Source organism: Vulpes lagopus, chromosome 11, assembly GCF_018345385.1.
Source record: "Vulpes lagopus strain Blue_001 chromosome 11, ASM1834538v1, whole genome shotgun sequence".
NCBI lineage: Eukaryota > Metazoa > Chordata > Mammalia > Carnivora > Canidae > Vulpes > Vulpes lagopus.
This window is the reverse complement of record NC_054834.1, coordinates 95,306,109-95,330,926: the sequence shown is the minus strand read 5'-3', so window position 1 is coordinate 95,330,926 and position 24,818 is coordinate 95,306,109. Positions and strand designations below refer to the sequence as shown.

General features: G+C 36.2%; 1 protein-coding gene, 1 non-coding gene and 1 pseudogene across 3 annotated transcripts in view; 2 read left to right on the top strand and 1 right to left on the bottom strand.

The window, feature by feature from the left end:
* The first annotated feature begins 278 nt into the window (after positions 1 to 278).
* Positions 279 to 385, top strand: LOC121472442. The gene has a single exon (XR_005982908.1). It is a non-coding gene; the product is annotated as a U6 spliceosomal RNA (small nuclear RNA).
* Positions 386 to 969: 584 nt separating this feature from the next.
* Positions 970 to 1,409, top strand: LOC121471762 (annotated as a pseudogene).
* Positions 1,410 to 9,947: 8,538 nt separating this feature from the next.
* Positions 9,948 to 24,818, bottom strand: part of DCAF17 (DDB1 and CUL4 associated factor 17) — a 36,481-nt gene continuing 21,610 nt past the window's right edge. The window contains exons 9-14 of one of the 2 annotated variants that reach the window (XM_041722922.1): positions 24,360 to 24,502; positions 20,786 to 20,895; positions 17,826 to 17,916; positions 17,031 to 17,114; positions 14,660 to 14,815; positions 9,950 to 13,879 (exon numbers count right to left, since the gene is read on the bottom strand). In XM_041722922.1, coding sequence (XP_041578856.1) covers positions 13,733 to 13,879; positions 14,660 to 14,815; positions 17,031 to 17,114; positions 17,826 to 17,916; positions 20,786 to 20,895; positions 24,360 to 24,502 — 731 coding nt within the window. In that variant the 3' untranslated portion in view covers positions 9,950 to 13,732. Of the gene's footprint in view, positions 13,880 to 14,659; positions 14,816 to 17,030; positions 17,115 to 17,825; positions 17,917 to 20,785; positions 20,896 to 24,359; positions 24,503 to 24,818 lie in introns of both variants that reach the window. The other variant, XM_041722923.1, reaches the window with a different exon arrangement.

The following is a 24,818-nucleotide window of genomic DNA, read 5'->3' as shown; positions in this document are numbered from 1 at the left end:
GCCTTGCAGTTGTGAATAAGCTTGGAATCAAACTATCACTTCTTTTCCTGCATAAGAGGAATAAGGAGTAAGAAAATAAGTAATGTTAACATTAACATTTCATTCATTTCAGGATTATAGATTGAAATAATCAACTTAAATGTAAAAGCTAACCAAAAACTCTTAGAAGAAAACATAAGAGTACATTTTTATGACCTTAGATCTAGGCAATTGTTCCTTAGATATAACATTAAGAGCACAAGCAACAAAAGAAAACATAGATTAAAAATTTGACTTCAGTGCTCGCTTCGGCAGCACATATACTAAAATTGGAACGATACAGAGAAGATTAGCATGGCCCCTGCGCAAGGATGACACGCAAATTCGTGAAGCGTTCCATATTTTTTTCAAGACTACTGTATCGGATGAGTAACTTTTGACCAGGATAATAAACACAATTTCAGAAAAAAAAAAAAAAAAATTTGACTTCAGAGACACCTGGGTGGCTCAGCGGTTGAGTGTCTGCCTTTGGCTCAGGGCATGATCCCAGGATTCGGGATCGAGTCCCACATCGGGCTCCTTGCATGGGGCCTGCTTCTCCCTCTGCCTGTGTCTCTGTCTCTCTCTCATTGTCTCTCATGAATAAATAAATAAAATCTTTTAAAAAAATTGACTTCATAAAAAAATTTTTTTTAAAGATTTTATTTATATATTTATGAGAGAGAGAGAAAGGCAGAGACACAGGCAGAGGGAGAAGCAGACTCCTTGTGGGGAGCCCAATGTGGGACTCAATCCCAGGACCCCAGGATCACAACCTGAGCCAAAGGTAGATGCTCGACCACTGAGCACCCAGGTGCCCCAACTTCATCAAAATTAAAAACTGTGCTTCAAAGGACACCATTAGGAAAGAGAAAAGACAACCCATTGAATGAGAAAAAATGTTTGCAAATCACATTATCTGAAAAGGGATTTGTATCTGGAATATTTTAAGAAATATATAAATAGCTCTCGGTCGGCGCCCAGGATGACGAAGAAGAGAAGGAACAATGGCCGTGCCAAGAAGGGCCGCGGCCACGTGCAGCCCATTCGCTGCACCAACTGCGCCCGCTGTGTGCCCAAGGACAAGGCCATTAAGAAGTTCGTTATTCGGAACATCGTGGAGGCGGCCGCCGTCAGGGACATTTCCGAAGCGAGTGTCTCGACGCCTACGTGCTTCCCAAGCTGTACGTGAAGCTCCATTACTGCGTGAGTTGTGCCATTCACAGCAAGGTAGTCCGGAATCGCTCTCGTGAAGCGCGGAAGGACCGAACACCCCCGCCCCGATTTAGACCCGCGGGAGCTGCCCCACGACCTCCACCCAAGCCCATGTAAGCAGCTGAGTCCTTAACGACTGAAGAAAAAGTATTCTCCGGGAAAAAAATAAATGGCGATTATACTTAAAAAAAAAAAAATATATATATATATAAATATATAAAGAACTCATAACTCAACAATAAAAAGATAATCTCATTAAAAATGGATAATGGGGGGCAGCCTGGGTGGTTCAGTGGTTTAGCACTGCCTTCAGCCTGGGACGTGATCCTGGAGACCCAGGATCGAGTCCCATGTCGGGTTCCTTGCGGGGAGCAAGGAACTTCTCCCTCTGCCTGTGTCTCTGCCTCTCTCTGTCTCTCATGAATAAATAAATAAAATCTTTTAAAAAAATGGATAAAGGATTTGAGTAAATATCTCTCCAAAGAAAATATACAAATGGCCAATAAGTACATGAAAAAATGCTCAACATCATTAATCATGAAGGAAATAAAAATCAAAATTATAATGAAATACCACCTTATTCCCACTAGCATTATTGTAATAAACAGAAAATTACAAGTGTTGACAAGGATGTGGAGTGGTACTGCTCCCATACACTGCTGTTGGGAATACACAATGGTATTGCTGCTCTAACAAATAGTTTGGCAGTTCCTCAAAAAGTTAGACATAGAGCTACAATGTGATCCACTAATTGGACTCCTAGGTATTTATCAGGAAAATTGAAATCATGTATCTATATAAAAATGTGTATACAAAAAATGTGTATTCAAATGTTTATAGCAGCATTGATAATAGGTAAAAATTGGAATTAACCTGATGTCTATCTACAGATGAATAAACAAAATGTGTTACATTTACAATGAAATATTACTTGACTATCAAAAGGAAGGAAGTACCAATACATGCTACAGCACAGATTAAATTTCGAAAACATCATGCGGAAAGAAACCAGACATAAAAGGCCACATTTTGCATGATTCCACTTATGTGAAATGTGCAAAATAGGCAAATCCATAGAGCAGATTAGTGGTTGCTATGGGTTGCTGGGGAGGGAAATGGGAACGACTGTTAATGTATACGGGGTTTCTCTTTGGGATTATGAAAATGTTCTAGAAATTAGATAGTGCTGATGACTGTACAACTTTGTGAATATACTAAAAACCACTGAATTCTACACTTTGAAAAGGTGAATTTTACAGTATGTGAATTACAGCCAACAAGGCTGCCATAAAAAAATCAATATCCCCCCATTAAAATAAAAGATTTAAAAAATCAATAAGGCTTAATCTTTTAAAAAGAATAAAGAAACTCTATTATCTGATGTTATTGAAGAAGGTAGGACAGTTAATTAAAAAGTAAACCACTGTATAAAGATATATATAATCTGTAAACATTTTATTCTAACTTAAAATACAGAAGGTACATTCATTTAACCATCTTTGATATAAGGCTAATGTCTTTTTCTCTAGGTTTGAGTTTGTTGATTAGTGCCCTCTGTCATCTTTCTGGCATAAGCCCTACTCCCTGGATATAAAGCAGACCAGGATTCAAACACACAGGAAGAAATCTAATTTCTTACAAATTTTTGCCAATTCTCCCTTTTTTCAGACATCCTGCACAAATTCAGATACTCTTGGCCTTACTCCTCTCTTATTCCAGCCACCGTTACCTACTCTGTTCTGTGTGGATTCTGCAAACTTCATGCCAGCACAACCTGCCAGTGCTAGGACCTGAACTCTTATCATATTGCTGAGTTCCCCTTGCTTCCTGCCCTTTGATGTCAAGGTGAATTCTGTCTTGTTTAATTTGGAAATTCAGGGGAGTTATGTCTGAACATTTGAAGAGGGGCAGATTAGAGCTGAGGATAAAGTCTCCCCCCTTTCTCACTAACCTGTCCCTGCCATACTGCTCTGAGGTGCAGTTTATGTGGCTTCTCCACGGCTCGTCTGTGTTGAAGCATTTAGTTGTACTTAGTGGTCCAGGTATAATGATCAGTAATGTTTCCTTTCACTCTCAAAAGTGTCTGTATACCACATGATACTCTTTGTAGAAAACCCAAAAGACCACCAAAAAATTGCTAGAACTGATAGAGGAATTCAGCAAAGTGGCAGGATATAAAATTAACACACAGAAATCTGTTACATTTCTATACACCAACAACGAAGAAGCAGAAAGAGAAATCAAGGAATGGATCCTGCTCACAATTACACCAAAAACCATAAGATACCTAGGAATAAATGACCAAAGTAAAAGATCTGTACTCTGAAAACTATAGAACACTCATGAAAGAAATTGAGGAAGACACAAAGAAATGGAAAAATGTTCCACAGATTGGAAGAACAAATATTGTTAAAATGTCTATGCTACCCAAAGCAATCTACACATTTAATGCAATCCCTATCAAAATAGTACCAGCATTTTTCACAGAGTTGGAACAAACAATTCTAAAATTTGTATGGAACCAGAAAAGACTCTGAGTAACTGAAGGAATATTGAAAAAGAAAACTAAAGCTGGAAGCATCACAATTCTGGATTTCAGGCTGTATTACAAAGCTGTGATCATCAAGACAATATGGTACTGGCACAAAAATAGACACATAGATCAATGGAACAGAATAGAGAACCCAGAAATGGCCCCTCAATTCTATGGTCAAAGTAGGAAAGAAAATCTAATGGAAAAGAGAGTCTCTTCAGAAAACAGAGTTGGGAAAAATTGGGCAGCCAAAGTGGCAGAGGCAACCAAGACTTTCTGGCAGAAATTGATATGGAAACCATAGGACCAGGAATATAGCTGGTAAGGGAAACCAAGAAAAACTGAATAAGTGACATTTGGGACTTTATATTAGATGTAGTAGTGGTCTCAAGGACCTCTGAGTTCACGATACAGCGTCAGCATATTTTGAAGCAGAAATTATGTAATAACTGAGGTTTAGATGTGGGATAAGTTGGAGCTGGAAATGCTTTAACTTTCACTGATTTTGCTCTCTAAAGAGAGAAAGAGATTATAGACAGGAAAATTAAGTATTAGAATGGCTTTTAAATTGTTAATTCTTTTACATGCTTTAACCAGTCTTGTTTCTCTTACAGATAAAGCTTGAAAAGTTGTGCTGTTGGAGTTTGTGATTTTTTTTTCTTAAAGATTTTATTTATTTATTCATGAGACACACACACACACACACACACACACACACACACACACACAGAGAGGCAGAGACACAGGCAGAGGGAGAAGCAGGCTCTACACAGGGAGCCTGACATGGGACTCGATCCTGGGTCCCCAGGATCACGCTTCAGGCCGAGGCGACGCTAAACCGCTGAGCTACCCAGGCTGCCCAGTTTGTGATTTTTCAAAAAAAAAAATGTTCAAAATAGACTTCAGAAATGATTGTCTACTTGAGCAGATGTCCTCTTAAAAGAAAAATAAAAATCTTTAATTGAGCCTTGAAACTTTTACTGGAAAAAAGAATTGATAAAGAATTTATTGATAAATCATTTTCTTTTGAAAATCTCATTTGAGAGATCAATTTATGGATGCATATTATCTGAGCAGGTACAGGGTCTTCCATTTCACTCATTTCACTGGTTGTCATCTTTATGAATTTAGCAAACTATTAGGTTTCATCACTTCTGCGGCAATCCACCAAAGTTTCAAAGTGTATTGAACTAAATGGGTTCAGGCAGGTCACTGGGATCACAATAGGTATAAACTGACTTTCTATGTCAGATATAATTTTATTTAGTATATGAACTCTCTCCGCTAAAATAAGACAGGGAGAGGCTGGCAACATGCCCAGAGCTTCTCCAAGGTTTTAAGTTCTAACTTGCTAAATTCTGTTAATATGAGAATGAAATATTTGGCAAATGGTCCAAAAATGTCTGGAAATTATTTATAAAGGAAGAAAGTCATCTAAATGTAATGAACTTGAAACAATTAATGTGTACCACAGTACAAATGTAATGGTAAATTTTATGAATTCATTATTGTGGAAATGACACACATGAAAAAGTGGAAATGCAAAAACTGACTTAAAATATTAGATAAGGGATCCCTGGGTGGCGCAGCAGTTTGGTACCTGCCTTTGGCCCGGGGCGCGATCCTGGAGACCTGGGGATCGAATCTCATGTCGGGCTCCTGGTACATGGAGCCTGCTTCTCCCTCTGTCTGTGTCTCTGCCTCTCTCTCTCTGTGTGACTATCATAAATAAATTAAAAAAAAAATCTAAAAAAAAAAAATTAGATAAATTTGGGCAGCCCCGATGGCCCAGTGGTTTGGCGCCACCTTCAGCCTGGGGTATGATCCTGGAGACCAGGGATTCCTGTGTAGAGCCTGCTTCTCCCTCTGCCTGTGTCTCTGCCTCTCTCTCTGTGTCTGTCATGAATAAATAAAACAAAATCTTTTAAAAAATTTTTAAATAAATTTAGAAGTACCGGGGTACCTGGGTGGCTTAGTCGGTTAAGTGTCTGCCTTTGGCTTTGGTCATGATCCTGGAGTCCTGGGATTGAGCCCCTTACCAGGTTCCCTGCTCAGCAGAAAGCCTGCTTTGCCCTCTCCCTCTCTGCCTGCCACTCCCCCTGCTTATGCTCCCTTTCTGCCAAGGTGAATAAAATTTTAAAACAAGAAAAGAAAATTTAGAAAATCCACTTGATAGTGGATTTATCCCAAGAATTCAAGATTGGTTTAGCATTAAAAAAAAAAATCAAAAAAAAAAAATCAGTGTAACTTACCATATTAACAGACTAAAAACCATATGATCATCTCAATAGATGCAGAATGAGTATTTGACAGATTCCACATCTATATCCAATAAAAACCTCAGAAAACTAGTAATAGTAAGGAACTTCTTCAAATTGATAAGGAGCACCTATGAACAACTTACAGTTAATATCATACTTAATGGTGAAAGACGTAATAGTATCCCCTTTGCATTGGATATCCATATAGAAAAAAAGAACTCTGATCCATATTTCACACCATATAACCTAAGCTAACTCTCTAAAATTAAAAACACTGACCATAACAAGTGTTAGCAAGGATATAGAGCACCTGGAACTCGCATGTACTGATGATGGGATGATAGGAACATAAAATGGCATAGCCATTTTGGAAATTTCTTTAAAAATTAAGCATAGGGACACCTGGGTGGCTCAGTTGGTTAAGTATCTGCTTGGTTTTGGTTCAGGTCACGATCTTGTGGGTCATGGGATTGAGCTCTGTGTTAAGCTCTGCACTCAGTGTGGAGTCTGCTTCAGATTTTCTGCCTCTCCTTCTCCCCCTGCTCATACACACACTCTCTCTCTCAAATAAGTAAGTAAAATCTTAAAAAAAAGTTAAGGATAATCTAACATATGACCCAGCCATTTCCTCCTTGGTATTTTCCAACGGAATAAAGCAAATGTCATACAAAGAATTTGTACTATGTGTTCATAGTAGCTTTGTTTGTAGTAGCCAAAGATTGGAAACTACCCAAATGTACATCAGCAGGTAAATGTATAAACAAATTGTGGGTTATAACCATACAATGGAATACTATTAAGCAATAGAAAGGAATGAACTGTAATACAGATGGATCGCAAAATAATCATACTGAATGAAAGCCAGGAAAAAAAAAAAAAGAGTACTTACTGTGTGGGCCCATTTATATAAAACTCCAGAAAATGCAAACCAATCTAAAGCAACAGATACAGATTAGTGGCTGCTTTGGGAAGATAGGAGAGAGAAGCAAAGGTTATTACAAAGAACCAAGAGGAAACGTTTTGAGGATGAGGAATATATTTAATATCTTAATTGTGATGATAGTTTCATGGCTGTATACACGTCAAAACTTACCAGATTGTGCAATTTAAATAGGTGCAGTTTGTTTTATGTCCACTATACCTCAAAAACTGTTAAGAAAATGTAAAATTTACACATTACCAGTTTAGATGAGGCTTGTACTATGGTTCCCCACCCTTCCCAAAACACAGCACATATTTTCTGTAGGATGAACACAGTTTTTAGGACTATAAAATTAATTTAAATTAAAAAATTTATCCATGGCATATAAACACATGCAAATCTGCTTATCATCATTAGTTAATAAGGAAATATAAATTAAAGCCACAGTGAGGGACACCTGGGTGGCTCAGTGGTTGAACATCTGCCTTCAGCTCAGGGCATGATCCTGGGGTCCCTGCATGAAGCCTGATTCTCCCTCTGCCTATATCTCTGCTTCTCTCTCTGTGTATCTCTCATGAATAAACAAATAAATAAAATCTTAAAAAAAAAAAAACACTTCGAGATCCAATACAGTTGTTGGGGAAAATGATAAAGTTTGTTTAATATTAATATGGTTTCATACCTCAGCAAGAATTCATCTGATTGGGGCACATGGGTAGCTCATTCTGGGAAGCATCTGGCTCTTGGTTTCAGCTCAGGTCATAATCTCAGGGTCCTGGGATTAAGCCCATGTCTGAGTTCAGTGAGGAGTCTGCTTGAGGATTCTCTCCCTCTGTACCACCCTCAACCCTGCTTGCAAGTGTGTGTGCTCCCTCTTAAGTAAATAAATAAACAAATAAACAAACAAGTCTTTAAAAAAACATTCATCTGATTTACAAATAACATGAACTTCTAATCTTTAAAAGAAAAATCCCATTTTCTGTTTTATTACAATGTTTTACGGAGCTTCTGTCTGGTGCCATCCTGTCCAGCTCCAGTAAGTCATTCTAACATGTACTATTAGCAACCCAGGTTTGTTCTCTATTAGTCTCCACTAAAGGAAACAGAGTTCCTTGATGACAATTTATTCTATATTTGAGAAAGAATAACTCAAGCTGAGTTTTGAGTTATCTTAATTATTATCACGAAGAAAGAATGTTTTTAGCAGTTCCTGGTGGGGGTGAGGTTAAAAAAGATAAAGAGGGTAACTTGACAAGAGGGCTGCTAGGGGCAAGTAGAAACAATCTAAGCAACAACTAGGAAAGATTTTACATTCATCATAAATGTTAAGATTAGAAAGACTAACAACCACAAGTATTGGAGAAAATGTGAAGCAACTGGAAGTTTCACACATTGTTGCAGGCATGTAAAATGACACGATCCTTTTGAAAAAGGGTCTGGTAGGACCCTTATTAAGCTAAACATATGTCTACCGTAGGACCCAACAATTCTATCCTTAGATATTTACCCAAGAGGAATAGACATATGTTCACAAAAAGTATATCCAAGATGTTCTGAGCACTTTTTTCATAAAAGAAAGAAAGAAAGAAAGAAAGAAAGAAAGAAAGAAAGAAGCAAGCAGAAACAGCCCAGGTGTCCATCAACAGGAAAATGGAAAAAACAAACTGGCACATTCATACAAAAGACTACTCAGCAATAAAAAGGAATGAATCACTGGTACATGTGACATGAATTAACTTCAAAAACATGCTGAATGAAGGAAGCATTTTGTTTTTTATGATCTCATTCATATAAAGTTTTAGAATGGGCAAATTTAATCTGTGAGGCAAAATAATCAGAACAGTAGTTAACACCTGATAGGTGAGGTAGGGATTGACTCTGAAGGAACATGCGGAAACTTTCTGGAATGACTGCTGTGTTTTTAATTTTGAAAAGGTTTTGGGTTACACAGATGAATGCATTTGCAAAAACTCAGCAAGCTTATTTTTAACTTTTGTGCATTTCATTGTATGTAAGTGTATAAAAAAATTTTTTTAATTAAAAACAATTTTTTTAAAACTAAACATTAGGGCAGCTCAGGTGTCGTCTTCAGCCCAGGGGCTGATCCTGGAGACTAGGAATCGAGTCCTGTATCGGGTTCCCTGCATGGAGCCTGTTTCTCCGCCTCTCTCTCTCTCTCTCTGTCTCTCATGAATAAATAAATAAAATCTTAAAAAAAAAAAAACCCTAAAACTAAACATTAAACTCTACTTACATGCATGTTGAATTATTGGGGGAAGTATGCTGATGTCTGCAATTTACTTTGAAATACATCATAGGGGCAGCCCAGGTGGCTCAGTGATTCAACACCTGCCTTCGGCCCAGGGCATGATCCTGGAGTCCTGGGATCGAGTCCCACATCGGGCTCCCTGCATGGAGCCTGCTTCTCCCTCTGCCTGTGTCTCTGCCTTTCTCTCTCTGTGTCTCTCATGAATAAATAAATAAAATATATATAAATAAAGAAATGCATCATAAAAGTAACATGGAGAGATGAGTAATAAAATACATAGAGCAAAATTTAGAATCCATAAAGTTGATATTTGGGTATTTGCTGTAGGATTCCATCAACTTTGCTGTATGCTTGAAAATTTTTCATAATGAAAATGATGGAGAAAAGCCCTCAGTTCATCTTTCTAATATATACCCTATGCCTGTAATAAATTATTCCTTCTGTAAGATAGAGGTAGGTTTTATAGCAATACAAAGACCAGAAATTAGCCCTAGAATTTTCCCTGAAATTTCAAAAGTTAGATGACATACATAAGCATGGTAAGAAAGGTAAGAAACTATAAACATTATTGAAAAGGAAGCCAAGGGCAGCCCCGGTGGCTTAGCGGTTTAGCACTGCCTTCTGCCCAGGGTGTGATCCTGGAGACCCAGGATCGAGTCCCACGTCAGGCTCCCTGCATGGAGCCTGCTTCTCCTTCTGCCTGTTTCTCTCTCTCTCTGTGTCTCTAATAAAAAAATAAATACATACATACATACATACATACATATATATATATTTTTAAAAAGGAAGCCAAGTTACCTTAAGAGTAATTACTAATACTGGTGTTTATTATCACCCATAAACAAGATGAGAGTACTGTATTTTGTATCTTTTTTAAAAATTACTTTTAACCACTGAATAAAAGAATCATCTTTTATATCAGGTTACCTATGTGAATAGGCCAAATGTATCTCATCCAAACTTTGTCCAAAATTTGGACATCCAATCATCATTTAAAGAACATTAAGCACTTTCCTATACCCAGTATAATAATTATCAGTATGCTATATATGAGATAAAATAACATCATTTGCTTTTTGAGATCTTTGGAGGAAATCTGGCATAAGTATGTGTCAAACAAATCCAGGTGTTTCCTATCTCTGCACTTACTAGTTGTAGGATCTTGAGCAAATTAACTTCTATAAGCCTCACTTTCCTCATTTACAAAATGTGGAAGAATAATGGTAGTTCATACTTCATAGGGATTATTCTGAATGTTGAGCAAGCCAATTCATTTTATATGTATCACAGTGACTGGCAGATGGAAAGCACTCAATAGTAAGTTATCTTTTTTTTCTTTTTAAAGTACATACAAGAAACAAAACATTGAATTGGTGGAAGAATGTGGATACCTTAATTTGCTTAAATAGAACATCATCTCACTAGGTAGTTCAAATAGCAACTACAATAGGATTTGTTTTCCCTCAAACTATGAGAAATGTTTTAGAAAGTCAAAGAATGATAATCTTACTATATTGATAGTGTGAGAATGCAGAATCACAAAGAACGAAATGCAGAAATACACTTCTTATCAGTATTATCTAGACCTGCTGAAAGAAGCTATACTGCTTCACTCGGTTTTGCATTAAACACTCAGAAATATTACCCATAGTGTTTTACACCTATCGCTAATGCTGGTTAAGTAGGTGGGCACCCAGTTTAAGACTCTAAAACAGTCAGGCAGACAGCAGGGGGTTAAGGAGGAGCCAGGAGAGTATTAACTGCCACTTCTTTCTAACCTAAGAGAATGGCAGCGTCACACCTGTCAAGTGGCAGAATGATCCGCTGCCATGCCCCTATGGGAAGCTGGAAAGCCCATACTTTTTTAGGAAGCATGCTGTACTGCTATGTGTGTTATTCACAAATTTTCCACATTCTTTACTATCTTTTACTTTTTGGCATAGTTTTATCAACCATCCTGTTAATAATCATGCAGCCCACATTCCCACATACTGTTTACAATTGGCTGAAACTACATAGAACAGCTTGTCCTTTTAGTTGGGGTGTAACCCTTCTGTTTGTTACACTGCCCACAGTGCCCTATGGTCTTTCACAATAAGGGACATTTCCTTCCTGGATCATATGCGTGTGGATCCAAGTCTAGTTTGATTTTGGCAGTGGTGAAACATTAGGAGTTTCTCAGTGGTCAGTTCATCACTCAATTAGAAGCATTCTATCCACCCACTCCTACTTGCCCCCAGCCTAAAAAGCAGCTAAGCAACTTAGCTAGTTCTCAGACCTTTCTGAGCAGATGAGTTCCTATCATTCATCAAAAAGGAAGATAATGACTTAAAGGAGAAGGGCAAACTCAAACTTCTTTTTTTAAAAACCAGACAGGACTCAAGTTTTAGGATATCCCTTTTTTAAAAACTCTCAGAGAGTAGGCTTTCTGCTTTTATATAGCACTGCATGTGCTTTGAAACTCATACAACACTGGTTTCTTTCTTTTCTCTGGTATTTTTAATCTATTACCTCTTACCAGATATATTTTTCAAGATGTAAATTCACTGGGTATGACTGTTTACATATAGTTAGTGTCTAATTGGAAGTTTGGGGCAATATCCAACACATTATAACTATTCAACTGCTCTGAAACCCCAATAATGTCTCTATAGTGCTCTGAAAGCTTCAAATATTATATTAAATAGTACTATTAAAGATACATAAAACAAGAATGGATTTTTCAATTAGTAGATATAGAAGTATTAGAATTTAATACATGAAGACAGTTTTATTGTCTTGCTCACAAGGTAATCACTTTTACTTTCCCAATGGTTATCACACTTAGGATCAGATTCAGAAAGATCTATCTTTAGCCCACATACAAATATTTTCCCTTATTCTAAAACATTAGCAATCTTCTTTTCTATTGTGCAAAAAAGACAGTTATATTTTAGGTTTGTTCCTTTTATTTCTTTTAAATTTATGGACTCTGCAACTAATTTCTTGATGTCTGGAATAGGTTAATATCTTCTCTCCTCAGCCCTGTTGATCATACATAATAAGCCTGAAATTTATCTAGAAACTTCAAAGGCCAGAAAAGGGCAAAATTCACATCATTCTTAACATGGGATCAAGCCAAAATCAAAGGAAAAACTGAAGGATTTTAACTTTCTTTTTTTCCTAAGTAGGCTCCATGCCCAATATGGGGCTTGAATTCACAACCCTGAGATCAAGACCTGAGCTGAGATCAAGAGTTGGACGCTTAACCAACTGAGCCACCCTGGTGCCCCACAAAATGGAAAGATTTTAATGTAAATCATCCAAACTACAATCCCATATTTTAACCTTAAATTTGAATCAGCAATGATTTTTACTGCTATTTCCTGCTCTTCTATTTTTACTATTCTTTTGAGGCTGAATCAGAGAAATGTGCTGAACATGTGGATTGCAGCAATGGATTTCTCAAACAGGAAGCAAAAAGAAACAACTTTCTCCCTTAGGTTGCTTTTATTTAACAATCTGAAGAATGATTATCTGAGTTCAGGATTATATTTAGATTGGTCCTAACAAAGAAGAAAAAATACTTGTTTCACAACTAAGATAGAAACAAAAGTCTTTTGTAACTAATCAGTCAATACACACACTAGTAGGAATTGAGATGTTATCTATACTCTTCTACAAGGAGCAGAACTGGTGGGATCCAGGATACCTTTCTTTATCTTATTGCATGGTTATGAAAATACTGCCTAAGCAGAACTGGAAAACCCACCAAATAAGCAGAACGGTGAAATGAGTACAACATTTTTAATTGTATTAAAAGCTGAACAAGCTACATATCAGAAAAGAATCTGGCTTAAAGTTTTCTTGTAATCTTTTATATTAGTCTATGATAGAAACATAAATAATCAATGGGAATACCAAGCCAAGAGAATAAAATCATAGAAGAAAAGATAATCTGGGAACTAGAGCCAATTCCTAATGCAACATATAAATACAAAACATATATATACATATATATGATTTAGAAAAATGTGATGATACATTTATGGCTCAAAAGTATTCCATTACAGACTTCTTTTCTTACCCTTAGGCAAAGTTTGGTATAGAGGATAGGGGATTTCTTTCTATATCTTCTACATCTTTCTTTTTTGTCTCTCCTGCTTAGTCTTACCTATCAAAATTCCATACCATCCTTTAAGAACCATGTTAAATATTTCTCCATCAATAACCCTCCCCCAACAACTGAAATTAACTTGTCTTTTGTGCTCCCCAACACTTTATATTTGTATCATCCCCTAGCTAAAAGCTCTAAAATGCTAGACTTCTTGGGGTGTCATTCTAAAAAAATCTTTCCATAAATTGAAGTCCTTATCACCCTGTATATGGCAAGAATTTCAAAAGGAAGTCACAGTCATCTGAAGTCAACATACTGGAAAACTTGCTATGCAGATAACAAAAAGGAGGACTGAACATAGCTGCTCGGGTGTGTGGCTAAAAGTCTCATAAGTTACTTGTCAAAATTTAAAATTATCTCACTCTTTTTCACAACTTCTGTTCGTTGTTTCTTCTTCCCCAGGGTCACATACCATCTGGTAAACATAGCAGCTGAAGACCCTGCTGGGTTTCTGTTCTATGTGTAGTACCAAGTCTCTGTCAAAGTAGACTTCGTGGCTGTATGTCTGTAATAAAAACATAGTCAAATGAAATCTCCTCTTCACACAACCATATTCATAATTATATCACTAAAATGTCACAGCACCTATCCTAGGGATCTTCAAATATATACTTGGAAGCAAAAAATTGCTTGAAATAATTTATTTTCATTATTTATGAATATGCAGATTACTTATAAGAAAAGTATTACACAAAATGTTGAAAATGAAAACAGCCCTCGTTGAAGAAGTCCGAACACCCAGATTCTATTGCCTATACTGCTATTTCACTGTGTGACAGTGGGCAAGTTGCTAATCCTCTCAGGTACTCCACTCAAAAAACAAAAGATTGGATAAAATAATGGCTACTCTTCCTTATAGTTTTTATATTCTATAATAATTTAAAAAGTAGACAAATATTTCCAAGAGTGCCTGGAAACACTACATGCTTAGATATCAACTCTATTAAATATTGGGGGGGATTTAATACAGCATACTTCCATTTTTAAAAATGTTACCAAACTTACAAAAACAAACAAACAAACAAACAAAGACTATGGTAAGGAAATAATATGTCTCAGAATAAAACATAAAACTTTATCTTTAAGTCCTCTAGAAAGGAGGCATCCTCTAGTTCCTAGGGAAGGAAGGCTTAAGAAGTACTCATTTTGTCGTGCAGGATGATATCCTCTTTCATGTGGTTACGGGTATAAATAACCCTGGACTGACATGAACACAGTAACATCTATTTCAACAAATGTCACTTAGTAAGAAAATTCTTACAACTTTGTATTACATTCTACTCACCACATCCCATGACTCCACTAGTGGAATGCTTTTAAGTAAAGTTCCATATTCATTACAGTGGAAATCCAGGTGAGCTTTTCCTTCAGCATCTATTTGAGTAACAGCTACCACAGAAAGCAAGTCCAGCTCATCTTCATAGTCCACAATTTTAAAAGTCTCAGGGAATCGATGGATAAGGCAAAGAAGAGGGACAAAATCCAGTTATCTAGTTAGGGTTATTTCTATTTGTAGTTTAACTATTCTATTACTTATTTTAAAAACAAAGAAAGAATGAATGGGTGAGAGCATAGGTAGAAATGTGTCTCTACTTTCTGCCTACTAAAGTCCCAAGATTTGAAGACTTTAAGCAGTATCCTACAGATTCTAACAGAACCAAGTCTATGTAGATCTCAGCCAAAGTACTGCTAAAATTTTCTATTATGACAGCAAACTAGAGCTTCTCCAAATTCAAAAGAGGTATTCAATTGCTGCCTCTGATATGTATGTTCACTGGTTCCCAGATAGGACTAAATATATGAAGTTCAGTTCTGAAATCTAAATACTACCCACTTTGTCAGCATTCTGGTCTTACCCAGAGAAACACAAGCCATTTTAAGAAGAACTGATAGCTTATCACATACTATTTATGACTCTATTTGCCATTTTTTTAAATGTTTTGGTTCTCTAAAGAAAGCAAAAATGGCTGCTTATACTTGCAGAAGAATATTAATTAGGAACTGAAATCCAACCCATGGGAATAGGACTGGGATGAGTAGTTAGCTGGAAATGATTAATGGTGGTAAAGACTTAAGAGAGAAAACTCTAACCTCAAACTCTGTTTAAGGAAGTAAACCTGGGACTCCCAACAGCCTCAAGGGGAAGCAGATCCTTGCCAGCCATCCAGGGATGGACCACAGGAAGGAACATTTTGGCAGGCATAGCAAGTTTCTTTGAATCACCATATATTAATCATTCACTCACATTTGGTCAAACTGCTTTTTAATCTATTTATATTTTCTGCTTTTACTACCCATGACATAAAAATTTACAGAGATTTATTATATGTGGTTCCTCTTTATTTACTTTTGCCCTAATATTACCTTGGTCAAACTTCAAAGAGTAGACTTCTTGCCTGGGTGTCACTGATTTTAGTTTTCAGCTTCTCCTTTACAGGCTAAAAGTCTTTGTTTTCTAATCTCTTGATGCAGAATATCTCTCTCTTTGCTACCATCTTCTCCTTGTAAATTATTTTTGCTACGTTTTGGTAATTTTAGTTTGTCTTTCTCAAATATAGTTTTATATACAGGAGCTTTCTGCTTTGTTCTCAATAGATTTCTATGATTCAAAAAATTAATATACATGTATTTACTTTATATATGATTTTATATAAAACTATATATTTTTTATAAAATATATCTTATAAAATAAATATACACCTATTTCTATTTCTTTTTGAGATTAGCCACATACTGGTCAAAAGGTGACAAAAAGGTCACCTCCAACCTTTTAAAAATATTTTTAAAAACTATCCTTAGAAGGCCACTCTAATGTTTCTACCTAGAAATGATCACACAATCAACCCAGTTATCTGGTCTAAACAGATTTAGTATTCATGCAACAGTTATGTATTTGAAGCATGACCCGTGTCAGTTCATTTCATAAGAACTTTCAATGCCTCTTTAAAAGAAAAGGATAAAAGTGTATCAGCTCAGTGACTGGAGATGTCAAGTTCAGGCCAGAGGCTGAACTAATTTATCATACCCTCACACCCTTCTTCCCTAGCTCACAATGATTAACAAACATACCCACGTCTCAGAAGTAAAAAATGAAGCAAAAGCCATAAGGTCATCAAGATATAATTCAAATATTTTCTATTAAGAAATTTCCCTAGAAAGTGTGCTCATTAACAAAACAAAACAATAAGTTAGTTGTTTTCTAATTATTTCACTCCTATGAATCTTTCTGCAAACCAAATCTTATGAATAATTCCAGTATGAGAAGAGAGGATGGCAGCTGGTTAAGTATCCATCTTCGGATCAGGTCGTGATCCTGGATTCCTGGGATAGAGTCCCATATTAGGATCCCTGTTCATTGGGGAGCATGCTTCTCCCTCTCCCTCTGTCCCTCTTGTGCTCTCTCTCTCACTGGCTCTCTCTCTCTCAAGGAAATAAATAGAATCTTAAAAAAAAAAAAAAAGAAGAATCTTTAAAAAAAAAAAAAAAAAGAGGATGATGGGGATAGACTAGTTGAAATACCATGCACAATCCTACCAATGAAGTGTGCATGGAACTACTCACCCCCAACCTCTACCCCAGAGTCTGGAAAGCATAATTTAAAAATCATAGGGCTAGTATACACTAGTTTGGCTTGTTATCTCTGGTTAAAATAATACCTCTTGTTCTGGGTCATCATCCAGAAGGTTAAAAGTTCTTTTCACCACCCGTCCAGAAGCTGTAACAGTGGGTAAATTTTCATTCTATCATATGGAAAGAAATAAAAAGATGAGTCCTATTATGTGCAATAAATAGCAAAACTGTACTAAATTTCATTAAATAACCAATCCTTATCTAACATCTACAATTCTTTCCTCTACTGAGAAAAATCTGAATCAGATTTCTGATCCACCAATTAGTAAAAATACTTCACTATAATAAATTTATGGATAAAATACCAAAATAGGCAAACAATAAGTACAAATGTTACAGATTTGTTACTTCACTCGCCCTTCTGATTTTTGCTATAGTATAAGTACAGCAATACTCCAGTGGATCTGCTTTTGGAAATTTCTCTCTGCATAATTTTCTTCATGTTCTTAATTTGCACACTAAAGGAAAAGAACTATCTAGAGTTAAAGCATGGTATGTGATCTTTAAAGATTCATATCTACCCCAACCTACTCTAAGTGTGCACAATTAACTAAACCCAAAGGTCAAAAATTCATCAATAGAAACCCAGAAAGGAAACAGAAATTAGCAAAATGTAAGCTCAAAATAAGCTCAATATAATCAACTCTTTTCAAATCTCAATTGTGCATGGGGCTGGCTAAGATCAGCTACCTATGTAGACAAAAAAAACCCAGGCTTTTATTGTGCTGTTCTTTTCAGCCACACTAAAAGACAAACACATTTGTACACTATATTCTCAAATAGACAGTGATACAAAGAAATTTAAAGTATTCCTGGCTTACTTTATTCTTCTCCCTGTTGGCCAAAATGACAAAATCTTCAGAGATCTGATGCTGGGCACTATTATTTTCTACTTCATTTAGCTTTAAAACTCTGAAAAAGGAAAAAACATTCTAAGAACCTGAGGCCCAACACATCATCAAAGTGCCAAAGTTGAAATACTGAAATGAAACTCAACAAATGAAAATTACAGGAACAACACTGAGTTAGTTCTCCTCTCCTCCTGTTGAGTTTGAAATATTAATGTCTGATCACTTTAGTGTCCACAAACTCCTTCAAATTCAGATATTTTGTTAAACAGAAAAACCTGTGACAACAGGTACTCCTGAAGCAGATAATGAAGCAGCTTCCTCAGGCTTAAGCCATCTTCCAAACTGGCTGAATGAAAGTTACTCTAAAGAACTTTAACTGTCATCCTGCAACAGGTCTTTAACATATCTGCTTTAACATGGCATTATAGTAGATATTGGCATTTTTTTACTTCTGAAGATAGAATGAGACATCAATGAACAACACTCAGAGTTAACTATAAGGCAGACTGGATTAGCAACTAAACCTGAACTAAGAGTTTTCACGAAAGAGTAATATTTAATTTAATATTTAAAAACTACAATTTACTTAATAACTTTTATCGTAGGATTATATTTAAAGATTTGGGTTTTCTGAGTGCAAATGGTCTCATGGATCAAGCTTATTAAGCAAAAAAAAAGAAAGAAAATTTGCTCACCGCCCATGCAAATCTGTTCACAGCATTAACAAGCGTCAAAAGCACAATGTTCTCAAAGCTTAAAGTTCTCAAAGCTCAATGCAGGCAGAGAAGGGCAGGGAGAAGCAGCTACTGTGGCCAGGGAGAGCCAGGAGCCTTAGAGTTTGCCAGAGACAAAGAAATCAGATTAGGGATGCCTGGGTGGCTCAGCGGTTGAGCGTCTGCCTTTGGCTCAGGGTGTGATGCCAGGGTCTGGGGATCAAGTCCCATATCGGGCTCCCTGCAAGGAGCCTACTTCTCCCTCTCCCTTTGTCCCTGCCTTTCTCTCTGTGTCTCTCATGAATAAATAAACAAAATCTTAAAAAAAAAAAAAAGAAATCAGATTATATTTTAAATTACTCAATATGTTATCTTAATTAGTGCCAATACTTAAAAGTGCCTAGAACCTGGCAAAAGGGCACACACTCTTTGTGGACCTTATTTTCATAAGCTCAAACTACTATTAAAAGGTGGGTAATGGGGCGCCTGGGTGGCTCAATCAGTTAAGTGTCCAATGTTTGATTTCAGCTGGGGTCATAATCTCAGGGTTGTGTGATCAAGTCCCAGGTCAGGCTCTGCACTGGGAGTGGAGCCTACTTACGATTCTCAATCTCCCTCTGCCCCTCAACTCCCTCTCCCTCTCTCTTGCTCTTAAAAAAATAAAAAAAGAAAGAAAAAAAAAGTGGATAGCAACAAACATTAAAAGGTTTACTAAAGCTGAACCACAGTGAACTATAGTCTTTAAGACTTGCACCTACTCTGTGCTAAGCACTATGCTCAGTACTGGGTTATAGGTATCAACAAAACAGATTCTTTCCCTGTCATTATGGAGATGATGACTCCAAAGCTAGATATTTAAACAGACAATCAAACAAATATTTAATTAAAATTGCTGTGTTAGAGGAAGATCACACAGTGGGTGCAATGAAAATATGATGCGAGAGCTAATCTAACAAGGAGTATCAGGGAAGGACTCTATGAAAATGGGATATTTAAGCTGGGGATGAAATATGAATAGAAATTAGGCAAGGGAACAGAGAGCAGAAACACACTTCAGAGGAAGCAGGTCCCTGGCTGTCTGAAAAGACAGCATGACTGAAGTAAAAACTGAGTGGGAGGAGGGTCTTTCAGACCACGATAAGTATATGTTGGTCTTTATCTCATGAACAAGAAGCCATAAAAAGGTTAAAACAGAATCCACTTGGTTAGGTTTTGTGTTTGTTAATGGTTCTAAAAAATCACTCTCCCTGCTGAGAAGAAAACAGGCTGAAGGAGTACAAAATTGGATTCTTGGAAGTCCTGTAAGTAGGCTGTTATTATAGTCCAGTCTAGTGATGACAATGATCTGCCCAACATGGTGACAGTGGCCAAGGGAAGAAAGAGGCAGATTTAAGAAATATTTAGTAACAACAAAAACAACACAAAAAAAGGACTCACGGGATATATGGGTGGGGTGTGTGTGAGAGAGAGAGAAAGAGAGAGAAAATTCACATGAATATATGTACTGATGAAAGACAAAAAGTGTTCCCTTTTGAATTCCAGATTTCTGGCATGAGCTTAGATGAGAGGTTTGGGATAGGACATAAATTTTGGAGTTTTGGAGTATACATGATTTTTGAAGCCAAGGGAATACATAGAATCATGCAGAAAGGGAATGAAGAGTGAGAAGAAAGTAGGGTCTAAATCCTGAGGACATCCAATAATTAAAGTGTGGGTAGAAGAGAAAGAACATGAAAGCATACTAAGAAAGACACATCAAAGAAGGAGGAAAATATTCAGAACTGAGGTGTCAGGGAAGCTATATGAAGAGTGTTTCAGGGAAGGAAAGGTCAACCTGATGGTAGATGTAGGTCAACAAAGCAAAATAACTTCAGCACTGAAGCTGTTTTTCAGAACAAAGACAAATCATCTCTCATTAATCCTGCAGAATTAAAACATAATGAGGACAAGCCAATCTGAATCTCCTTTTACCCATATGTCATTCATCAAATAATTTATTTAAATGTAATATCAACAAAGAGTAATACCTACAAAGAATACTGATGAGGCTGAAAGAAATCAAGTCAAGTTTTCTAGATGCCAGTCTCTAAGGAACCAACTATAACAAGCTAATTATTTCTACAACTGAGTCAACAGTTAGCTGGCAAAAATAAATATGCCAATAAATGCTTCCAAAAAGCTACTTTTCACTTTAAAGTAACTAATAAAAATACTCACTTGACCTGATTTGGGCCAACATGTATTATTCTACCAGAAGCATCAGGATGAAAATAGATCCAGTCAGATTCGAGAGAACAACATTCCATTTCTTGGATCCCATTTTTTGCCTGAAGTTGGGAAAAAATATTGAAAATAAAGAACAAGGGAAAATAAAATAAGTTTCAAATTTAACATCAGTGATAGATCAGTAAATCAAAGGTACAAGGAAGAAAAAATATCAACAGTTGAACTGGAATACGTAAAAGAATTGAATTAGGACACTCATACTTGAGAAATCCAGAACACTTACTCTGTACCATACAATTTATCTCAGGAATAGTAACTTAACAGTTATTATATTTCAAGCATCCAATTTGTGTCAGGCACTGCAGTAGATATTTTAGAGTCATTTCATTTAACAACACTCAAAGCATATATTATTATCCCCACTTTGATGAGGAAACTGATATATGAGGATGAATCATTTCCTCAATGTTTTACACGTGCTAAACAGCTGCTCTGATTCTGAGGTCCAAGGACTTGTTCCATGATATAAGTCTGTATAATCATGCACACACAGTTCCCTATAACTTCTGCCTCCCTTGCCTATCCCCAGTAAACTGTCAAAAGGAGTGTTTATAACGCACAAAGAAAAACATGCAACCCAATCTAAAATCTCAGAAACAGGTCAGTTAATCTCCTTGGAGAAGTCAGACATTAACCTCTAATAATGAAGAAATGGTCTAATAATGCTTAGCCTTTTAGGCAAGTAGAGATTTATTTAATCGTAGGACATTTAGACATTAAAATAAAGAAAAAGATAGCTCCGTGATATAGGGTTGCATATGTACATAAATATTTTACCTTATACACAGGAGCACTGGGAACTACTACCAACATAGATACATTAATTTCATTAAATTTCTTTAATTTCTACAATGTAAAATGCAGGGATACCACCTTTCTTACTAGATACTTGGGAAAGTTTTAAAAACATTAACTTACCAATTTCATTAGCATATACTGACAGAACACTATGTTTTAAATATCAAACTAGGTATTTGTACCTTATATGAACTAAACATAACCCCTGCCATCAAAAAGCTCATAATCAGGAAGGGAAGCAGAAACATAAACAGAAATAAGTGTAGAAAACAAAGTAATCAAGCCATGCATAGGATATTATCAAGCATTCAACCCAGGTGAGCAGAATTCCATGAAGTAAAAACAGAGCTTACACAAGCCTCAAGGGATGAGCACAAAATGGCTAAAAAGAAGAGATGGCAAAACCCAAAACACCACAATGTTAATCCATATAGCATGTATATGCATATATATGAATAAAAAATTTAATTTTGGCTCCTACAAAAGAAATATAACGACTAGAGAAGTAGGTGGGGTACTATGTCATAAGTGCTTTGTATGCCATGCTTTTTTTTTTTAAAAAAGGAATTTAACACATTTTCTGTATTAGTAAATGTTTTAATTTTTCAGGAATTTTATAAGTATTCTAATAATTTTTAAAAGGAATGGCAGTATTATTACATTATACATATAAAGGAATCAATTTAATTAGGCACTTTGGTTGCAACCACTGAAATTAACATGTCCAAGATGGCATTAGCTCCAAATGCCCCTTTGTTTAAAATATAAAACATGTGCATACCACACATATCTTTCTTTAGACAATTCTCATTATGATAATTACTATAACATGCAAAAGAAATATTATCTTTGTGTTAAATATAAGGCAGCATTATTGCCAGCTTCTGCAGTTTTTATGTGCTTGAATGCTAGATTTATTTATTTATTTATTTATTTATTTATTTATTTATTTATTTATTTATTTATTTAAAAGATTTTATTTATTTATTCATGAGAGACAGAGAGAAAGGCAAAGACATAGACGGAGGGAGAAGCAGGCTCCATGCAGGGAGCCCGATGTGGGACTAAATCCCAGGACTCCAGGATCACGCCCAAAGCCAAAGGCAGACGCTCAACCACTGAGCCACCCTGGCATCCCAGAATGCTAGATTTTAAAGCTCAGTTTAATAGAAAGCTATGAAACATTTTCTGAATTCTTTAATTTGGCTGCATGTGTTTGGGTTATTTACTCTTCTGACAGGCGGGTAAGCAATGGGCATATGCATCCTTAAGTTAATGTCATTACAGCAAAAAACTATCTGGCGAAAGGACTGAAAACTTCCTCTGGATTTGGCAATTTATGAATATGTTGAAATGTAGATTTTACTAGATGCTATAATCAGTTATTACGGAAGGAGTGTACTTGACAGGCATTCTAGATATAGATGTTGGAGGCCATTTTATACACACATGCACTAATATGTATTACCAGTTCTTATATAAAAGTTAAATAAAAGAGAGATGCGACGCATCCTGGTGGCTGAAGCATGTTCAGGGGTTGTGAGGTGATAAATCACAGACTTGTCATGACAGAAACAGCCCCTAGAGAGGCCACTGTAAAAGACGATGTCATTGGGCTGGGCCAAACAGGAGCTGCCACATGTGATAGATAAATGAAAAAATGAAAGAGAACAACGTCCCCACAAAAGAAAACTAGAAGACACTATACACAGTGTTCCCTGGTAGCAAAATCAATGGAAACAGATAACCAGACCCAAGACCGTATTGATCTTCAGCGTGGTGAAAGGTGGCCTGTAACTAAAAGTCACTGAGTCCAACAATGACTGAGCATGATTCTGGAAGAGATGGGTGTGAAATGAGCTGAGTCTGCTTCAGGAAAAGTCAGATTATTTGATATATCAAATATATAGGCTCCAGAAATAAACTACACTAACTCAGCAGTACAAAACAGACAGGGAAGAACTCCTCCACCACTCCCTGTGCACTCACTCTTTTGCACGTCTCTTAATCACGATACTTAAGAGACTGCATCTTATTTATCTACTTGTGTACTTTCAACTTGAGGGAAGGGAATGTGTCCCCAGCTGCCATGCCTGGCACACATTAGGCTCTCAATAAATTAAATTAAATTAAATTAAATTAAATTAAATTAAATTAAATGATAAATCATGCCTAAATTATTTTCAAAAAGAAAATAAAGAAAAATTAATTCAAGGGGTAGAAATTTCTATTGTCTTACCATGCAGCATTTCTTCCTATTCTGCCATAAGTAACTTAACAGTGTTCTTGAAAACTCAAGGTGTTTCAAGCCTTACATTGTGATCAAGAGTTCTACCTGGTTCTGCCCTAGAAAGCTAATAGCAGCAAACCATGAAAAAACAAAACTAACTACATATTGCACCAGCAATTTCAGAGGCAGCCTGAACATATTCCATCAATAATTCCCACTATGGAGCTTCAAAGATGCTTTGCAGAGAGCTCATGAGAAATCTTTGGTTTCTAAGAATTTTCAAATCTTAATGCTTTTAAATTCTTGATAGTACACACAAGTGTTTGTTATATGCTTTGTATTCTTCTGTACCTAACACTGCTTATGAATTATTAATACAAATAAAAAGAAATTCTTAGGAATTCTTATTATAGAAGTAGAAAATAAAGAATTTCTGATACAAATTTACTACTAAGAAGTCTATCACTCATGATTTACCAAGGAATTATCTTTTAGGGCACAAATATGGAAAACTCCTTTCTGTTTCTTCTTATTAGGTGTGATGATGTAGTGCCAAGGATGGCCTCCAATCTGAAAAGCATTCTCCAGAGAGGACACTTCAAAGAGCAGTGGTGGTGTGTCTATAGAGACAGGCAAAAGGAATTTATTAGTTTCTCTGTTCTGGTAGTCTTGGAATATTCATTCATAAACTGATTTAACCCTTCTTTGCATGTACCATTTATGAATTTCCATTAATGAAGAATTACTATGCTCGAGAAATAAAATATAATCAGGAAAGAGGCTGATTGATAAGAAAAGAGAAGACTAGTAGGCAACAATTATGCTATGAGGTCAACATTATAGACATCTGTTTCCAGGGTATGTGTGACCTGCAGCTGAGTGGAGAGAAAAAATGGGCTGAAGGTGTTTACGATGGGTGTACAAAGTACACCTAAT